The sequence below is a fragment of the Heteronotia binoei genome, chromosome 21, assembly GCF_032191835.1.
Source record: "Heteronotia binoei isolate CCM8104 ecotype False Entrance Well chromosome 21, APGP_CSIRO_Hbin_v1, whole genome shotgun sequence".
NCBI lineage: Eukaryota > Metazoa > Chordata > Lepidosauria > Squamata > Gekkonidae > Heteronotia > Heteronotia binoei.
The window spans coordinates 171974170-171991009 of record NC_083243.1 but is presented as its reverse complement, the minus strand read 5'-3'; the positions used below and the strand labels follow the sequence as shown (position 1 = coordinate 171991009).

The window sequence follows — 16840 nt, the reverse complement described above, 5'->3', positions numbered from 1 at the left end:
TGAAAAGCAACTAGCTGTTACCATACATTATAAGTTCTTGATGTGTGATCCAACAAGGAACATTCAGAGATTGATTAAAATTGTCCTGAATGAAGCTGAAATGATGGGCATAATCTCCAACAAGTTACATAAATACTTATACAATGAATTTCCCAGGACTCTTGCCTTTACATCTTGCCTAAGATACATAAACATATACTCCCACCACCAGGGATAGGCTTCCCAAATCCCCCGCCCTGGCGGGGGACCCCCGAAATTGCGACCTCTTCCCCCGCTTTCCAATAATCCGGAAGCGGGGGAGGGGGGGGGAGAACGGTGCTTCCCCCTCACAGCGCCCGGCCGCCGCCGCCGCTGCCACCAGCACCAGCGCCGCCGGCCGGGGACCGGGCACAGGCAGCAGCCGCGGCCCGCCGTCGCCGCTGCTGCAGCCCGAGCTAGGGGCTGTCTGAGGACTCCTCAGGCAGCCCGTAGCTCGAGCGGCGGTGGCGGCGGCGGCCTCTTCGTTCCTCTGCCGCTCTCCTCAGTGAGGAGAGCGGCAGAGGAACGAAGAGGCCGCCGCCCGCCGCCGCTGCAGCCCGAGCTAGGGGCTGTCTGAGGACTCCTCAGGCAGCCCGTAGCTCGAGCGGCGGTGGCCTCTTCGTTCCTCTGCCGCTCTCCTCAGTGAGGAGAGCGGCAGAGGAAGGAAGAGGCCGCTGCCCGCCGCCGCCATCGCCGCCGCTTCACAGCCCGAGCTAGGGGCTGTCTGAGGACTCCTCAGGCAGCCCGTAGCTCGAGCGGCGGTGGCCTCTTCGTTCCTCTGCCGCTCTCCTCAGTGAGGAGAGCGGCAGAGGAAGGAAGAGGCCGCCGCCCGCCGCCGCCATCGCCGCCGCTTCACAGCCCGAGCTAGGGGCTGTCTGAGGACTCCTCAGGCAGCCCGTAGCTCGAGCGGCGGTGGCCTCTTCGTTCCTCTGCCGCTCTCCTCAGTGAGGAGAGCGGCAGAGGAAGGAAGAGGCCGCCGCCCGCCGCCGCCATCGCCGCCGCTTCACAGCCCGAGCTAGGGGCTGTCTGAGGACTCCTCGCTGCCGCCCAGACCCGGTCCTGCTGCCCCCGGCCCTGTGCAACACCTCCGCCGCCCGCCTCCTTGACGCCGCCCTGACCCACGGGCCCAACGGCGCCTGGAGCCCCGCCTCCTCGTTTGCTACCCCCCCACGGCGGCACAACGCCAGCCGCACCGCCGGACCCTGCACCCGCGTCTGGGACTACTTCCCGAGGCCGGCCTCCGCTCCACCCTCGTCATCCAGGTCCCCCGATGGGAGGCAGGTGGGAGGGGGAGGGGAGGGGAGGGGACCCAGCCTGGTCTCCCTCGCACGGCGCTTCTTGTGGCCAGGGCCAGGCGCCGTGGAAGCCGCCTTGGGTCCCCCGGGAGGAAGGGCGGCGTGCAAAGGCCGTCTGGGGTCCCCTGCTGTCGTCTCGCCGGCTCCTGTTCCCCCTCCCCCTTCAAGGAGAAAAAGCGTCTTCAGCTCGTCAGTTTCCAGGTAATGGAAAGGTATAATTCTGACACCCTCCTGGTTGTTTTAATGAGACGTTGGTTTCCTCTCTGCCTCCTTCGCTCCCCCCCTTCTGCCCTCTTTCCCATTTTTAATGAAATACCAGTTTCCTCTCTGCTACTTTGCAGATGCCTTTCCAAAAAAACGGACAGCTTTGAATTTCTTTTTCTAATGTTGGAACCAACGCTGAGCTGTAATTTATTTCCCATCTGCGGTATGCTCTCCGTACCCTCCGTGTGCTAAATGACTATTAATTGCTGAAAAATTAACATGGTGTTTAACGCTACAAGGGGAGAGGGGGAGAAAAAAAAAAGGAGTCTGCAGGAAAACATTTCTTGCTGGGCAGGGAAGATTTCTGTTTGCCTGTCTTGTCCAAACGTCAAATGTTTTCTGCAGGTCTCAGATTCAGCAGGACTTCACAGGAGCACAGCTCCTGAACCTTTCTGACTGTTCCCCCTCTTCCTTCCCACCTACCTTTGTCCATTAAACAGTAGGTGCAGCTGCATAACAATCCCTGGATAAGTGTGCGGGAGGGAGGGAAATGTCTACTGGGCACTATTATTCCCTATGGAGAACGATTCCCATAGGGAATAATGGGGAATTGATCCGCGGGTATTGCGGGCTCTGTGGAGCTATGTTTTGAGGTACAGGCACCAAATTTTTCGTATAGCATCTAATGCCTCTCCCCAAAACACCCCCCAAGTTTCAAAACGATTGGACAAGGGGGTCCAATTCTATGAGCCCTAAAAGATGGTGCCCTTATCCTTCATTATTTCCTATGGAAGAAAGGCATTTTAAAAAGGTGTGCTGTCCCTTTAAATGTGATGGCCAGAACTCCCTTGGAGTTCAATTATGCTTGTCACACCCTTGTTCCTGGCTCCGCCCCAATGTCTCCTGGCTCCACCCCCAAAGTCTCCTGGCTCCACCCCCAAAGTCCCCAGATATTTCTTGAATTGGACTTGGCAACCCTAACCAGGGAGACCAATTTTATCAGGCACAAACTCAGTGTTAGAACCCTTAGCAAAGTATTTAGATTATTATCTACAACCCTTTGTCCTCAGAATGAGGTCTTTTACTAAAGACACAACTCAATTTATTAACAACAATGAAGGTTTATTGGTTCCAGAAGAGGCAGTCTTGATCACAGCAGATGTAAAATCACTCTATACAATTATACCACATGAAGATTCAAGGCTGGTGGTTGAAGAAACTTTGGAGTTGAGGGAAATTAAAGAGCCCCCTACATATTTTCTTATGGAACTGCTAGACGTAATCCTGGATAAGAATTATTTCCAATATAGAGGTTCTTTTTATTTGCAAGTGTCTGGGGTAGCTATTGGGTCAAGTTGTGCCCCTAGCATAACAAATCTCTTTATGAACAAACTTGAGATGGAAAAATTTTTCAATGAAAATTGCAATCCTCTTTTGAAAGAGATAATTTTTACACCAGATTTATAGATGATTGTTTCTTTGTGATAAGCCACACAAAATATGTGGCAGAGCTCATGAACTGGATGAACACAATGCATGACAAGGTGGAATTTACTTACCAGGAAAGCACTAATGATGTACTTTTTTTAGATACAGTTGTGTACAAAACTGAGAATAAGTTGGCAACTAAAACCTACAGAAAGCCAACAGAAAGGAGTGCTTTTTTATAGTATTCACCATTCCATCCGCATGCTTTGAAAAAGAATATACCATATGGCCAGTTTGTAAGGTTGAGAAGAAACAGTACCCTAATGTCTGATTATCTTGAGGATAGTAATAAGCTGGCATCTCATTCTGTTGGTAGAGGCTATCCAGAAAAAGATGTTAGGATGGCTAAAAAAAGGGCTGCTAATCTAGATAGAACACAGTTACTAAAACAGAATCCCAGGATGAGAAATACTAGATTACAATGGGGACTAGAATTTAGCAGATTGTCTAGCAGAATTTGTAATGTGGTAAAGAAGCATTGGCACATTGTAAGTGATATTGGAGGTTGTGAAATGCCACCACCAATAGGATTGCGTCGCACTTATTCCATTAGGGATAAATTGGTAAGATCTAGAGAATACCAATTGGTCAATCATACTCTTAAAGGGCACTTTACTTGTAAAAGGTGTGCAATTTGTCATTTATCTATGAATGTCAAAGAGTATTATTTTGCTGAAAAGACTAGACCATTTGTTCTAAATCATTACTCTACATGTTCTACCCGCTGTGTTGTGTATTTGATCATCTGTGGGTGTGGCCTAAGGTACGTTGGCAGCACTACTCGAGCCCTTAGAGTACGTATTCTGGAACACAGGAGCAGACTTAGGAACCATGTGATTGAAGCTCCTATGGTCAGCCATTTTATGCAAAAGAATCATGACTGTGAAGATTGTTTTTTCACCTTATACATATATGAACAAACAGATAGAAAAGAAGATGTGCACAAGAGCCTGCTGCAAAAAGAGGCATACTGGATACACCAGTTGAATTGCATTTCTCCACATGGACTGAATATGACCAATGATCTGACATGTTTTTTATGAATGGTCTTCTTTATAATATTATGAGTGCTGTGCATAATTTGCCTGCGTGATAACATATTTTTGTTTAAATTATGGGATTTGACATTCTTTGTATGGAATATTTTGTATGTTGTATCTGCTGTGATATAGTTTGTGGTGTTTGCGTCTTCTAGCATGTTGCATTAGAAATATGTTACTTTACCTTTAAGTGGTTTGTGTAATGGCAGCTATAAATGAGATGTTTGCCTTTTTAAACATGTTAGATGCACCGTTAGGGTGCACAAGAAGCCACATACTGAGCTGTAGCCGATGTGAAACTGCTGGAGACGCTCTGCGTCCCTCTTTTTTGAAAATTGTGTAAAGAATCTATATAATTGAATCAGTATGTAAGTATGATACATTTTTTCACTGGAAGAGGGTTGGTGGTGTCTGAATGTCCTTCTGATATTTCTGTATAATATTTTCTTTTGTTAGTGGTCCCAGGTCTGATGAAGACTGGAAAGAAACAAGTACTTAATCGATTGGCATGTCACCACATTACTTTGGGACTTGAATATACGTTTTGAACATTTGGACTGATTTCTATATACTTCTTAGTAAATTGGTCACTAGCTTGCATTTTTTGTTGTGTTATCCATTATAGTGACCTCTCTCGGATTGTATTCTATTCCGTAAAATGAATGGGGCAGTAGCTTTGTCTAGCTCGAGTAAAGGAGCAAGCCAGTTCATGAGAAAGATTGTGAATGGTTCTGTACCTTCCTCCCGATCATCAAAGCCAAGGCATTTGATGTTTCGATCTCGCAGCTTGTTGTCCAGGGTCAAAATGCGATCTTTTGCCCATTTCTCATGTGCATTCAGGTTTTTTTATTTCTTTGCTATTGATTTCACTGGTCTCCAAAGTTAGCTTGGCTGTATTTGCCACATCTTTCAGAGAGGTTTGTATTGACTCTAGTTGGTCAACCAGGGGTTGTATTGCATCTTGGATATGGTCAAAGATTTCTTTTTTAAATGAATTGAACGATGCATGAAATTCACTTACAGTTAGTGGAGTTTCACTCAATTGTGCATCTGGTTTACCGTCGGCCATCTTGGAAGCATTGGAAGAGGCAGTAGAAGATGAAGACCTCAGATTTCTCTCTAGCCGGTCCGGTTTGTTCAAGCGTTTCGCATCAGGTTTGGGAGCTCTCTGTGGCTTCCCAAGATCTTTTGGCATGCTTTTTACACCAGGATAAATGAAGCTGAGTCCTCATGCGTTAAAGGGGAGTTTCGGGAGGAGAGCTCGGTTTTCATGCGTCTGTCGCCACTCGCGCCGCCCCCCCCCCAAAGAAATTTATTTTTATTTTAGTAGATTTATTGTCTGCCCTTCCCCATAATGGGCTCCCTTGTTCTTAAATATGAAATTACACACAATAACTGAAAACACAGCCCAACTCGAGTCTCTACTGAAATGAGCAGCATCTTACTTAACACAACAGTTAATGAACATCCTTGACTCAAGAGATATACAGATCTCTTCTAACATGTATCCAGAATGTCTCGCCAAATAGCTTCTCCTAAAATTCCTGCATGCACCACCTCTTCCAGCCTAGCAGCCACTCCACTGTTACTTACCATTACTGGGCTTCTGTACCTTTACTAGAACAGAAATGGTCTACTCTAGAGAACAAAGTTCTGGAGATAAGTTTCAGTGGAAAGCTGTGTTAGCCTGCAGTAGATTCCAATCCAGTAGCACTTTACAGACCAACAAGATTTTCAGGATATAAGTTTTCAAGAGTCATTCTCCCTTCTGGAGGTGCATCTTCTCATTTCATAATATACCTACAGATCTGCTATTCCACTTCAAACCAGCTAAAAAACAGCCTGTTCTGTTCTGTATGGCATTTGATAATCCTGAGATTACTTCTTGAATAAGCAAGCTAACAATATAGATTTTAAAAATGTACAGTTATTTATAATTTTAAAAATAAGCACTGCAACCTAACAAGTTTTCATTTCACTTCATCTAATGATTTAAAGGTTTTTGTTTAAGTATACTATGTTTGGAGCAACATTCACCTGGTTAGGTTTCATTAAGATAGTTCAATTTTGCCTCATGCCATCAGGCTTAAATTGCAAAAATCTTACCTTCTGCTCTGAAACCTGTGAGGAATGAAACTGTTATTCTGTAGCCTAGCCTATTTTTCGGAAGGAAGGTTATGGGCCATGATCCTGCAAAGACAACCTCTATATGAGCATATATCAACATACATTATCAGTCAGTGTAATGCACTGCTGATATACACTTATCTCAGAGACCAATTCTAAGTCTACTCATAAGTAAGCTCCATCTTATTCAATGGGACTTATTCCCAGGGAAGCATCCTTAGGATAGCAGCCTTGGTCTCTAGACAGGACCTAAATCTGCTGAAGACAATGCAGGTGTTGTTGTTCAGTACACAAAAGGTTAAGCCACAGATAATTTTCAAACTTTGCAATAGCCATAAATACTGGAAAACACTGCCCCTAGTCGGTGACAGCACTTTTCAATTTTTTGTATAGAAAATAGCTTCTGTTTTGCTTGAGCCATGAGCACAAAATTAAACTTATTAATTCATGAATTTGATTAAAGCTTTTCTTAACGACATTCCCAAAGTTTTTTTTAAAAAAAAAAACCCTAAACCTTCCTAATCTTCCCCAAGGCCACCAGAGACACATTAACTCAAGACAGCATTTCTAAATCTGAGAAAAAGAAAATTATCCCTACACACACAAAGGGAGGAGGAGAGGAGAGGAGAGGAGAGGAGAGGAGAGGAGAGGAGAGGAGAGGAAGACAAAACTGTATCAGCATCTAGGATGCCGAAATCCACAAGGGAAGCCCCATTGTTCCTTTTTACATCTACATCAGCACTTCCACAATTCAGCTGTTCTTTTTAAACTGACAGCCTGCCCCAATAAGAACATACCAGATGAAAGCAGGCAGGTGAGCGAGGAACTGGGAAGTGCTGTCTGTTTACTAGAAGAGGGTGCTGGAGCAATCCGTTGTAGCCGTCTGCCCCTTCCGCTCTTGGCTGGGGGAGCAGAGGTAGGCACAGCAAAGGTGCCTGCAGATGTGGATGCAGATGGAGAGGAGGGCTTTTCTGAACCTGTTTGGGTGATGACTGAGAAGACCAAGGTAGTTTGAGGTTGGATATGCAAGACTGAAGGCACAAGCGGGGGATTGATCCTCACTGGAGAAGTGGGGAAGAGCGGCAGGAAAGTCTGCTGTCCATTCAGAGGTTCAGGGGGCTCCATGTCCAGGGAGATGGGAATGGGCATGAGAAAGTCTCCAGGTAGTGGAAGTTCCTTGAGGTCACTGGCAATGGGAGACACATTTGGGTCACACTGACTCAAGGCACTAGCATCTGTTAGTGGTGGGGGAGCCTGGGGTAAGAAAAAGAGAGAGTGAGTCAGGGACAATTCTTTAGACAGACAAAACACAGTCCAGGCTTGAACCACCTGGAGGCGGCTGCACTAGGCATAACCATGCCCACACAAAACATTCCCAGTTGCAACTGGAAGAGCTCCTATTGTGATGCGGATGCCAAGAAGAGGCAATTCAGACCCCAAAAGCTTGCAATGACCATTAATCGCAGCATGCACTAGAGGCTGGAGAAACCCAAGATGTGGGACAGTAGTATTAGATAAATTGCTGTTCCTTACCTGGACAGCTGGACGAGGATGACAAGAAGTGATGAAGTCTGTGAAGAAAGAAGTAAATGTACTGGGCTTGAAGAAGACAAACAGGGCTATCACCGCAGAAGGACATGGGGAGGAGGGAACTCTTAAGGAATTCATAACACTATACTCCTATAGAACTGCTAACTTTTGTTAATATTTTAAAAAATTAAGAAATCACAAGAATTAGATAAAGTGCCCAACAAAAGCTTAATAACTGTAGCTAGATGGCATTCGCTAATGCTGCACTGAAACTGTGACCTTTTTATCCCCACTCAGTCCCGGTTAACCTCTCCTGTAATGCTCCATTGCATTTATTGTTACTTTGAAAGCTTCATACAGTAGGTCTCTGGAAAGAAAGAATATACATTTTATACTTAAATAAAAAGAGAACTGTATATCTTCACATTTACACTGTTATGCCTTCAGCTATTTAGAGGCTTTTCAATTACCTACCAGATCACTGCATGAAATGATACTACTGCCATAAATGAGGTTTTATGTTTGCAAAGTTAGAAAAGAGTTTAGTCAGATAATGCTACATTGGGCAGCTGTAACCTTCCTGTTGTGCATGACATATAAGTCAGTGATCAGCCTAGAATAGAGTAGCTTACATAAGCGCCTGGAATTTAGAAATGCAACTAATAGGTACTTTTAAGCATATTGGACATATTAAAGTTTTACTGTTTCCAAGTGATTTGTAATTACCACTCACAACCCATCCCAGCCTTTGGGGGGCGGGCGGGACACACAAATCCTGATGCTAGAAAGGCAAAAGGTGCCTAGATCTCACCCACAATCAGAATACACTTGATGACCACTTTAAAACAGACAGCTCTTGGTGGAATATGAGAAAGCTGGCCAAATGGACAACAGGTTTTTACTTGCATTCTTCTACTCTGAAGCTTTCTTAAGCTCCTGTGTGTATTCCCAACAGACTCAGTAAGGTACAGTTCTGCACTGATCGGACAGCCGTGATAGCATGCAGGTTTCAGGACGTGCTCTGAGAAGAAGAGAAGCAGCAACTATTTTGGTTACCTTTCCTAGCGGTTGGAATAGATAAGAGGAGTTTGAATAATCAGAAAAAGCACAGGAAGCAGAGCTGAACCACTGGAGACCATGACAGATAGAGGGAGAGCTAGCCAGACTGCCTGTAAAGGTCCAGGCAAAGGGGGGGGGGGAAAGAGAGAACATTGGAAGAAAAACAAAAAGGAATATGAGAACAGACTGGATCAGATATAATAGCCATTGTGCTAAGACACATGTGAAACGATGGCTGGAGGCAGATTTGTTCTGCAACAACAGCCACTAACAAAACACACACATTGGATAACCACGTCATACCTGCAGACTCTAAACGCACGCATGCATGCTCTACATATAATGGAAAAACAGGGCTAATATCTTTTCCATTTACCTTTGCACAATTTCTAGTATAAAGCAAAGAGGCAGGTAGTAAGATGTTTTAAAGTGATCAGTAAAATCAAGGCCTCATTTTTGACTTTTCAAGAAGCAGCTATGATAATTTTTACACAAAAACATATAAACTGCCAAGAAGAGTATTATTTTTATGTGCATGTTGACCGTATTTTTTGCACCATAAGGCGCTCCGGACGATAGGACGCACCTTCCTCCTGGGGGGCGATCCACTGCCTCCGATCCCGGCGCTTCCTCCGTGCCTGCCTGCCTGGCTCCAGCTCTGACGCTTACAGCGAGTGCCAGGATCGCTCCCTCTGCCCTCCGATCCCGGCGCTTGCTGTAAGCATCAGAGCTGAAGCCAGGCAGGCAGGCACGGTGGAAGCACCCGCCCCCTCCGCAAACCCAGCGCTTTGCGAGCGCCGGCTGTGGAGGGGGCAGCATGCTTCCTCCGTGCCTTTCTGCCTGGCTTCAGCTCTGACGCTTACAGCAAGCGCCGGGATCGGAGGGCAGAGGGAGCGATCCTGGCGCTTGCTGTAAGCATCAGAGCTGGAGCCAGGCAGGCAGGCGCAGGGGAAGCACCGGGATCAGAGGTGGAGGCAGCGGATCGCCCCCCCCCCAGGAAGGTAGGTACCGATACCTTCACTCCATAAGACGCACACACTTTCCCCCCCACTTTTTTTTGGGGGGGGGGGGTGCGTCTTATGGTGCGAAAAAATACGGTAATTTATTTTGATTTGTCTGCAGTCTGGCAGAGCTCCACCTGGACACAGAGTGTTTGCTCAGTGAGATTTCTACTCCGGCCTTGTGCGAACTACAATCAACGGTGGGCTGGAACACAGGCTCAGTCTTCTCTCACCAGCTGCACCTTCCAACCAGAGCTCCGATAACTGTTGATTCTCAAGATCACGAGCCTTCCTTTCAAAATAAAGAGGACTTCAGGCTTACTTTCAGAATCCACAATTTCTTCACCAGTGGCTTGAAAATATGAGGTTTTTTTAAAGAAATAATTAGCCTTGATGACACACCTATCACATTCTCTCACTTTACTCTCTTACCATGAGAGAAACTTCATTATGCAACATGATGTGACAATTCAAAGGAGTCTAAGGGATATTTCCTCATATGAATATATGCTTTAGGGAATTGCAGCATTGCAGGAAGCCTTCTTCTGGAATACAAATGCGACACTTCACGTGTGCAGAATATGACCGTGCACTTAAAACAGTGACTTGTATTCAGCCAAAGGAGCCTAAATCTCCAACAGAAGTGATTATACTGCTGGAAGAGAAGTCACTTCTGTTGCAGAAGTGTTCCTAAGGATGGAAAAGGGCTTCATGCTGAATACGGTATCCTTTAGTCATAAAACCGAAGCTGTGGTGGCACATTCCGGCCTCCTTCGTTGCAGTCACTGGGACTGTACTGCACCAAGTACTGGCTTGACACTCTGTACTGCACCAACTATTGGCTGACACTCTGAGAACACCTTCTGCTACCATTGGGTAGCCTCTCTGTTAACACGCCCACTGCAGCCTTCCCCACATTCTTGCAGAATTGGCTCACAATCTGTCTCTGCCATGCCATTGGCTGATTCTGCTTCCCCCGCTCACCGCCAGCCCTGTCAGGCAAGAACACCATCAGATGGCCACTGACCTCTGAGCGAGACAGTTCTCTGCTGGGAGCTTACTGGTTACTACTGCCTCTCCTCAGGGCACTATCTTCCTTCTCATTTTTCTTTCTCTCACTCCTTTCCCCCCCTCTTTTTTCTACCTTCCCCTTCTGTTCTTTCACTCATTCTTTCTCTGTTTCTCTGTCTTTCAGTCTTTTTATTTCATTCTGTATACCTTCCTCCCTTTATTCCACACGAACAGTAGCAGTTAATATCTCTTCAACTGACAATGAATGTTCATTCACAGCAGCGAGGGGCCATCAACACCAGCAGATAAACAGAGGAAATGAAAGGGAGGCTTGCAGTGGCTTTCTTCACAGCGTCAGCTGCTTGATACTACCAGCCATTTCCTCCCAGGGAACCACTGTTGCCAACCTCCAGGTACTTGGTTCCCACCCCCACTGTCCTTTTCCCATGTAGAGGCTACCGAGTTGCCAGCTCCAGGTTAGAAAATTCCAGAAGGCAGAGATCACCTCCCCTTGAGGGATGTGTGTGTGTGGGGGGGAATTAATGCCTTCCCTTGGCTGGATGGGGGGCACTCACACAAAGGTCTTTCCAGGTTGGTGGGAAATTCCTAAGGTATCAATACAGGCCATTGAAGAAGAGGCCTTTCCTCCTGGGAACCACTGTTGCCAACCTCCAGGTAAGGACTGGAGATTACTCAGAATTACAACTGCTATCCAGTTTGTGCCGTGGAAGCTGACTGGGTGATTTTGGACAAGTCACACACTTCCAGCCTAAGCTGCCTCACAGGGTTGTTGTTCAGACCACAGAGGGGGAAAGGAGAATGGTGTATGCTTTTGTTCCCCCCCACACACACTGTGAAGAAAGACTGTCGTTTTCATATGTAGAGGCTGCAGGGAGGGGGAAGACAATGGAAATGAAGTCAGAGGAGAAGGTAAAGGGAAGGAGATAGGGTTGCCAACTCCAGGTTAGGAAATTTAAGGGGTGGGGCCTGGAGAGGGTGGGGTTTGAGGAGGGGTGGCACCTCAGACAGGTACAATGCCATTTCCTCCTAGGGAACCACTGGAGATCACTCAGATTTACAACTGCTCTCCAAATAGCAGAGATCAGCTCCTCTTGAGGTGGGGGGAGGAGTCAATGCCTTCACTTGGGTGGGTGGGAAGACAGCAAGGGTGGCGGGCACTCTCCCAGAGCCTCCTTTTAGAGCCCGTTGTATTTTTTTTTCACAATGGGCCTTACTACTAGTTAGAATATAAACCACTGTATACAGCAAACCTAAGAAGGGACACAAAGTGGGACAAATATATTCCCCTTATATGAGCTGAACCACCCAATCACCAAGCTTAATTTAGCCATCCAGCATGATGACTATGTTACATTACCTTGGACAGGGTCCAAAGTGTCCATGAATTCCTCTCCAAATATGGGGTGCAGCTGTGTCAGGGTGGGTTGGATCATGTCAGCATTGCCCTGGTGGCCTGAAGGGACAAAATGGGAAGAAAGATTACACACTGGTTGGTCTGATCCAGAGGAAAACATTGTCCTTTGCCACTCAACATTGGACCAGGCTTCATGTATACATACTACTAATTTATTAATTAAAACTTTCATATCTTGCCTTTCCTCTTAGAATCATAGAGTTGGAAGGGACCCCCCCCCAGGGTGATCGAGTCCAACCTCCTGCATAATTCCGGAAATTCACAAACTCCTCCCCCCTACACATACATTCCCCATGAGCCCAGCTCCATGCCTAGAAGATGGCAAAATCCTCCAGAATCCCTTGCCAAACTGCCTGGAAAAAAATTGTTGACTGATCCCAAAGTGGCAATCAGCATTTCCCTGGGTGTGTAAGAAAGGGCCACAAGAACTAAGCACTGATGCAACATTTCCTGCCCTCCTTCTCATGATCTGCCTAATTTACAGAATCCGCATTGCTATCAGATGGCCATCTAGCCCCTGCTTAAAAACCTCCAAAGAAAGAAAGCCCACAACATCCCAAGGAAGCCTGAGGAACTGCTCTGTCAGGAAGTTCTTCCTAATGTTGAGTTGGAAACTCGTTTGATTTAATTTCAACCTGTTGGTTCTGGTCCGGCCTTCCGGGACGATAGAAAACAGTTCTGCACCATCCTCTATGACAGTCCTTCAAGTACTTGAAAGTGGTGATCATATCACCTCTCAGTTGTCTCCTCTCCAAGCTAAACATACCCATCTCCTTCAACCTTTACTTGTAGGACTTAGTCTCCAGACCTCTCACCATCGGGGATGGACGGTGGCTCAGTGGTAGAGCATCTGCTTAGTAAGCAGAAGGCCCCAGGTTCAATCCCTGGCATCTCCAAAAAGGGTCCAGGCAAGTAGGCATGAAAATCCTCAGCTTGAGACCCTGGAGAGCTGCTGCCAGTCTGAGAAGACAATACTGACTTTGATGGACCAAGAGTCTGATTCAGTAGAAGGCAGCTTCATATGTTCATCTTCATTGCCCTCCTCTGGATATCTTCCAGCTTATCTATATCCTTCTTAAATTGTGGTGCCCAAAACTGAACACAATACTCTAGGTGAGGTCTAATCTAAACAGAGCAGAGTAAAGCCATACCATTACTTCATATGATCTGGTCACTATACTTATGTTGATACAGCCCCAAATGGAATTTGTCTTTTCGCAAATACTACTGCTGAGACAAGTCTCCCCCATCCTATAATTATGCATTGGATTTTTCCTACCAAAATGCAGAACTTTACATGTATCCTTTATTGGTTATAGCCCAGTTTTCCAGCCTGTCAAGATCATCCTGTATCCTGACTCTGTCTTCTACTGTATTTGCGACCCCTCCCAATATAATATCATCAGCAAAATTAATAAGAACTCCCTCTAGTCTTTCATCCAAATCATTTTTGAAGATGTTGAACAAAACAGGTCGCAAGTCAGATCTTTCTCTCAGATTTACTTGTCACTCCAAGAGGATGAGGAACCATTCACAAGCACTCTTTGGGTGCGATCTGTTAATCAGTTACAGATTCACCTAACAGTAACAGGATCCAAATCATATTTTACTAACTTGTCAGCAAGAATAGGATGTGGAACTTTATCAAAGGCCTTACTGAAATCAAGATAAACAATGTCTACAGCATTCCCCTGATCCAGTAAGGTAGTCGCTTTCTCCAAAAAGGAGATGAGGTAGTCTGACATGACTTGTTCTTGAGAAACCCATGCTGGCTCTTAGTAATCACAATCATCTTTTCTAAATGTTCCAGGACTGACTGTTTGATTATTTGTTCTAAAACTTTTCCAGGTATAGACATGAAGCTGACAGGTTGGTAGCTACCTGGATCCTCCTTTTTCCCCTTCTTGAAGATGGGGACAACATTTGTCTGCCTTCAGTTTTCTGGCACCTCACCTGGTTCTCCAAGAATTCTCAAAAGTAATGGCCAAAGACTCAGAAATTATGTTTGCAAGTTCTTTTAGTACCTTTGGATGCAATTCATCTGTCCCATAGGTCTTAAGTTTCATTTACAGAAACTAGGTGTTATGTACTACCTCTATGCTGATCCTAGGCTGCAACTCCCTTCCCTCATCATATATTCTGTTTTTGCCATTATTTTATTATTGTAAACTGCCTTGAACTCTTGGTTCAAGGCAATTTACAATAATTACAACACCCCAGCTAAAACCAAAGTTAAATCACATGCACCAATCATGCCCCCCTTAAAAGATGCTACCGTTCAAACCCCCTCAAACTCTCTGGCAAACAGAAAGGCCTTGCAGCACCTCATGAAGATCTCCAAGGAGAGGACCCCCTCACTTCTTCAGGAGACTCCTTCCACAGAGCCAGAGCCATGATGGAAAAGGCCCCAGCCAGGCCACCCTAACAGATAGCTGCCTGGTGACCACAGAAAGCACACAGTGACATATGAAAAGAAACAGTCCTTCAACCTGCATTAAGAGATGAGGCCTACTACAAATCTTTGGTGCACAGGTACAGACTTAATAATAGGGTTCTTGGTAGATGGTGGCAGAGCCACAAGTTGGATGGAAGAGGCACAAAGCAGGGAATCTCACCAAAGCCACGTAGGTTGGGGCCCCCATAAGGATTCCTGCCAGAGAAGATGGTGTCCAGGAGTGCATCCAAATCATGCAAGGGGTCCAGATCCATAGGGCATCCACTGGCCATTTCACTGTACTGCTGGACTCCTGAAACATTATCAGCTACCTCCTGTTCAAAACAAGAAGAGAATGCTGCAAATTCCAGTATAACTTTGGGCAAACTCAAATAAAGGACAAGAATGCCAGGTGGCAACAGTCTCAAAACTACTTTGGTTCCATCTTTCACCATAGAGGAAGGGGAATCTGTAGGACTCAATTTTAGAACAAGGCAAAAGGGAGTATAATAACAGCACCTGAGTGGAGCCATAAATAGGTCTGTCTATCTTCTTTTGGACCTAAAACAAAAGAGACAGGATTATCATAATTAACAATAAGTTCTCAAGATGATCTATTACAGATCTAAGAGGAGGAAGAGCCATGACCAGCCCTATCAAACATACTAGGGTTTCAGTGAGCCATCAAAGCCAACAGTAATCAGAAAGGATGGCTGGGTGATCAGTGTACACATAAACCAGAGAAAGACAATGAATCACAACAGCTGGGAAGGATGGTTTGTGGGCCAAGGCACCTGACAAGTGTCAGAGAGAAGGACAATCTTCCTAATTATTCCAATGCTAGGACTTCTCGTAACTACCAATTCCAGTCAACATGGTACGGTATGACAAGAAGAATCTAGAGAAACTACCAACTTGCAAAGATCACTTCTGCGCTCTTTGAATGGGGCTACAAGACTTCCCTTCAATAATAAAAACAGTCTGGGTGCTAAATTTTGAAGAGGTCTATAAGGAGTACAAGCACACCTTACTGGACAAGGAACTTACCTTGGTATGGAAGAATGTCCTCTGCTTGGGGATGAATGTCCTCCACTTGTGATATTCCCTAATGACAACTCCGATCTGGCGCTTCCAGTACTTTCCCTCCATAATGACAGCCTTCAAAGTAAGAGTGAAGAAAGGAGTCACAGACGAATGGGCTAAGAGGGAATTTAATGCTAAGACCCAAGCATTAGCCTTGCTTACCTCGGGTTTGCGGTGCTCATCTACATCACTGCACTCCAGTGGAGTCACAAAACTGCACACAGGGTTTTGTCTCTTTTCCACATCTGTGTCCAGGAGGAAAGAAAGAATTGTGCAGTTGCATGCAGCCTCAAAGAAAAGGTAAGAACGATAGCCACCGCCTGAAAGAAGCCCCATGCTACTCCAGTTCTAGCATCCACCAGAACATTCACATGCTGTAAAAACTTAAGCAATTCCACAAGCAACCTGGTCAAAGTGAAGTTTTGCTGTTAATTCATACTTCCGTATTAAAGAGTCTGCTTTGTGGCAGTGGTCACAGGGACTATTTACAACCTTACGGGAAAAAGAAGTCCCCTTTTAAAAACTCCCACATGAACTGTGGGTAAAGCCAAGCCTTTGTGTCACCCTGCTCCCAACTACTCACACTGCAGATACCAGGCCCTCCAGATGGCATTATTGAGCCGAATCTTGTCACGCTGTAGAAGTTTCAGCCCCTTGAAAGTTTTCCACTTGGGAGAAACAATTTTCCCGCTACAAATAAGAAAGGAAACAAATTCTTGCAATATTTGGTTTCCAAAGGAAAGCTGGATGAGGCAACAAACTGAAGGAAAACAAGAGCTCCCAGAGCACAGCTGGCAAGACTATCTCTCCAGCAGACCTAGTTGTGAGGCAGACTTCGCTATTCTTAATCTATGGAAGGAAGAAAAAAACAGGCAGAGAAAGGGCTAAATTCTCTATTCAGAACAAAATAAACCAGTGAAATATATATATGCCATAGTTTTTTTTATAGATTTACTTAATTTGCATACTTTAATCTGAACCGGATATTGAAAGTTCCTCCAAGTTTGCATTTTAGGCCAAATAGGGTAGAGATGGACAGAACTTCCCTAGACATTCAGTATGGAAGATCAGAGAGTGTTTTGAAATTCAAGATAGATTTAAAAACTATCTCATAT

General features: G+C 45.5%; 1 protein-coding gene and 1 non-coding gene across 2 annotated transcripts in view; one reads left to right on the top strand and one right to left on the bottom strand.

Moving 5' to 3' along the window:
- LOC132589211 (MLX-interacting protein-like) overlaps positions 1–16840 on the bottom strand; it is a 31468-nt gene that overhangs the window by 11276 nt on the left and 3352 nt on the right. Inside the window, exons 2-9 of the mRNA XM_060261897.1 lie at positions 16309–16415; positions 15888–15970; positions 15690–15800; positions 15162–15203; positions 14824–14977; positions 12152–12247; positions 7706–7743; positions 6970–7426 (exon numbers count right to left, since the gene is read on the bottom strand). Coding sequence (XP_060117880.1) covers positions 6970–7426; positions 7706–7743; positions 12152–12247; positions 14824–14977; positions 15162–15203; positions 15690–15800; positions 15888–15970; positions 16309–16415 — 1088 coding nt within the window. The remainder of the gene's footprint in view (positions 1–6969; positions 7427–7705; positions 7744–12151; positions 12248–14823; positions 14978–15161; positions 15204–15689; positions 15801–15887; positions 15971–16308; positions 16416–16840) is intronic.
- Positions 13028–13104, top strand: TRNAT-AGU (transfer RNA threonine (anticodon AGU)). The gene has a single exon. It is a non-coding gene; the product is annotated as a tRNA-Thr (tRNA).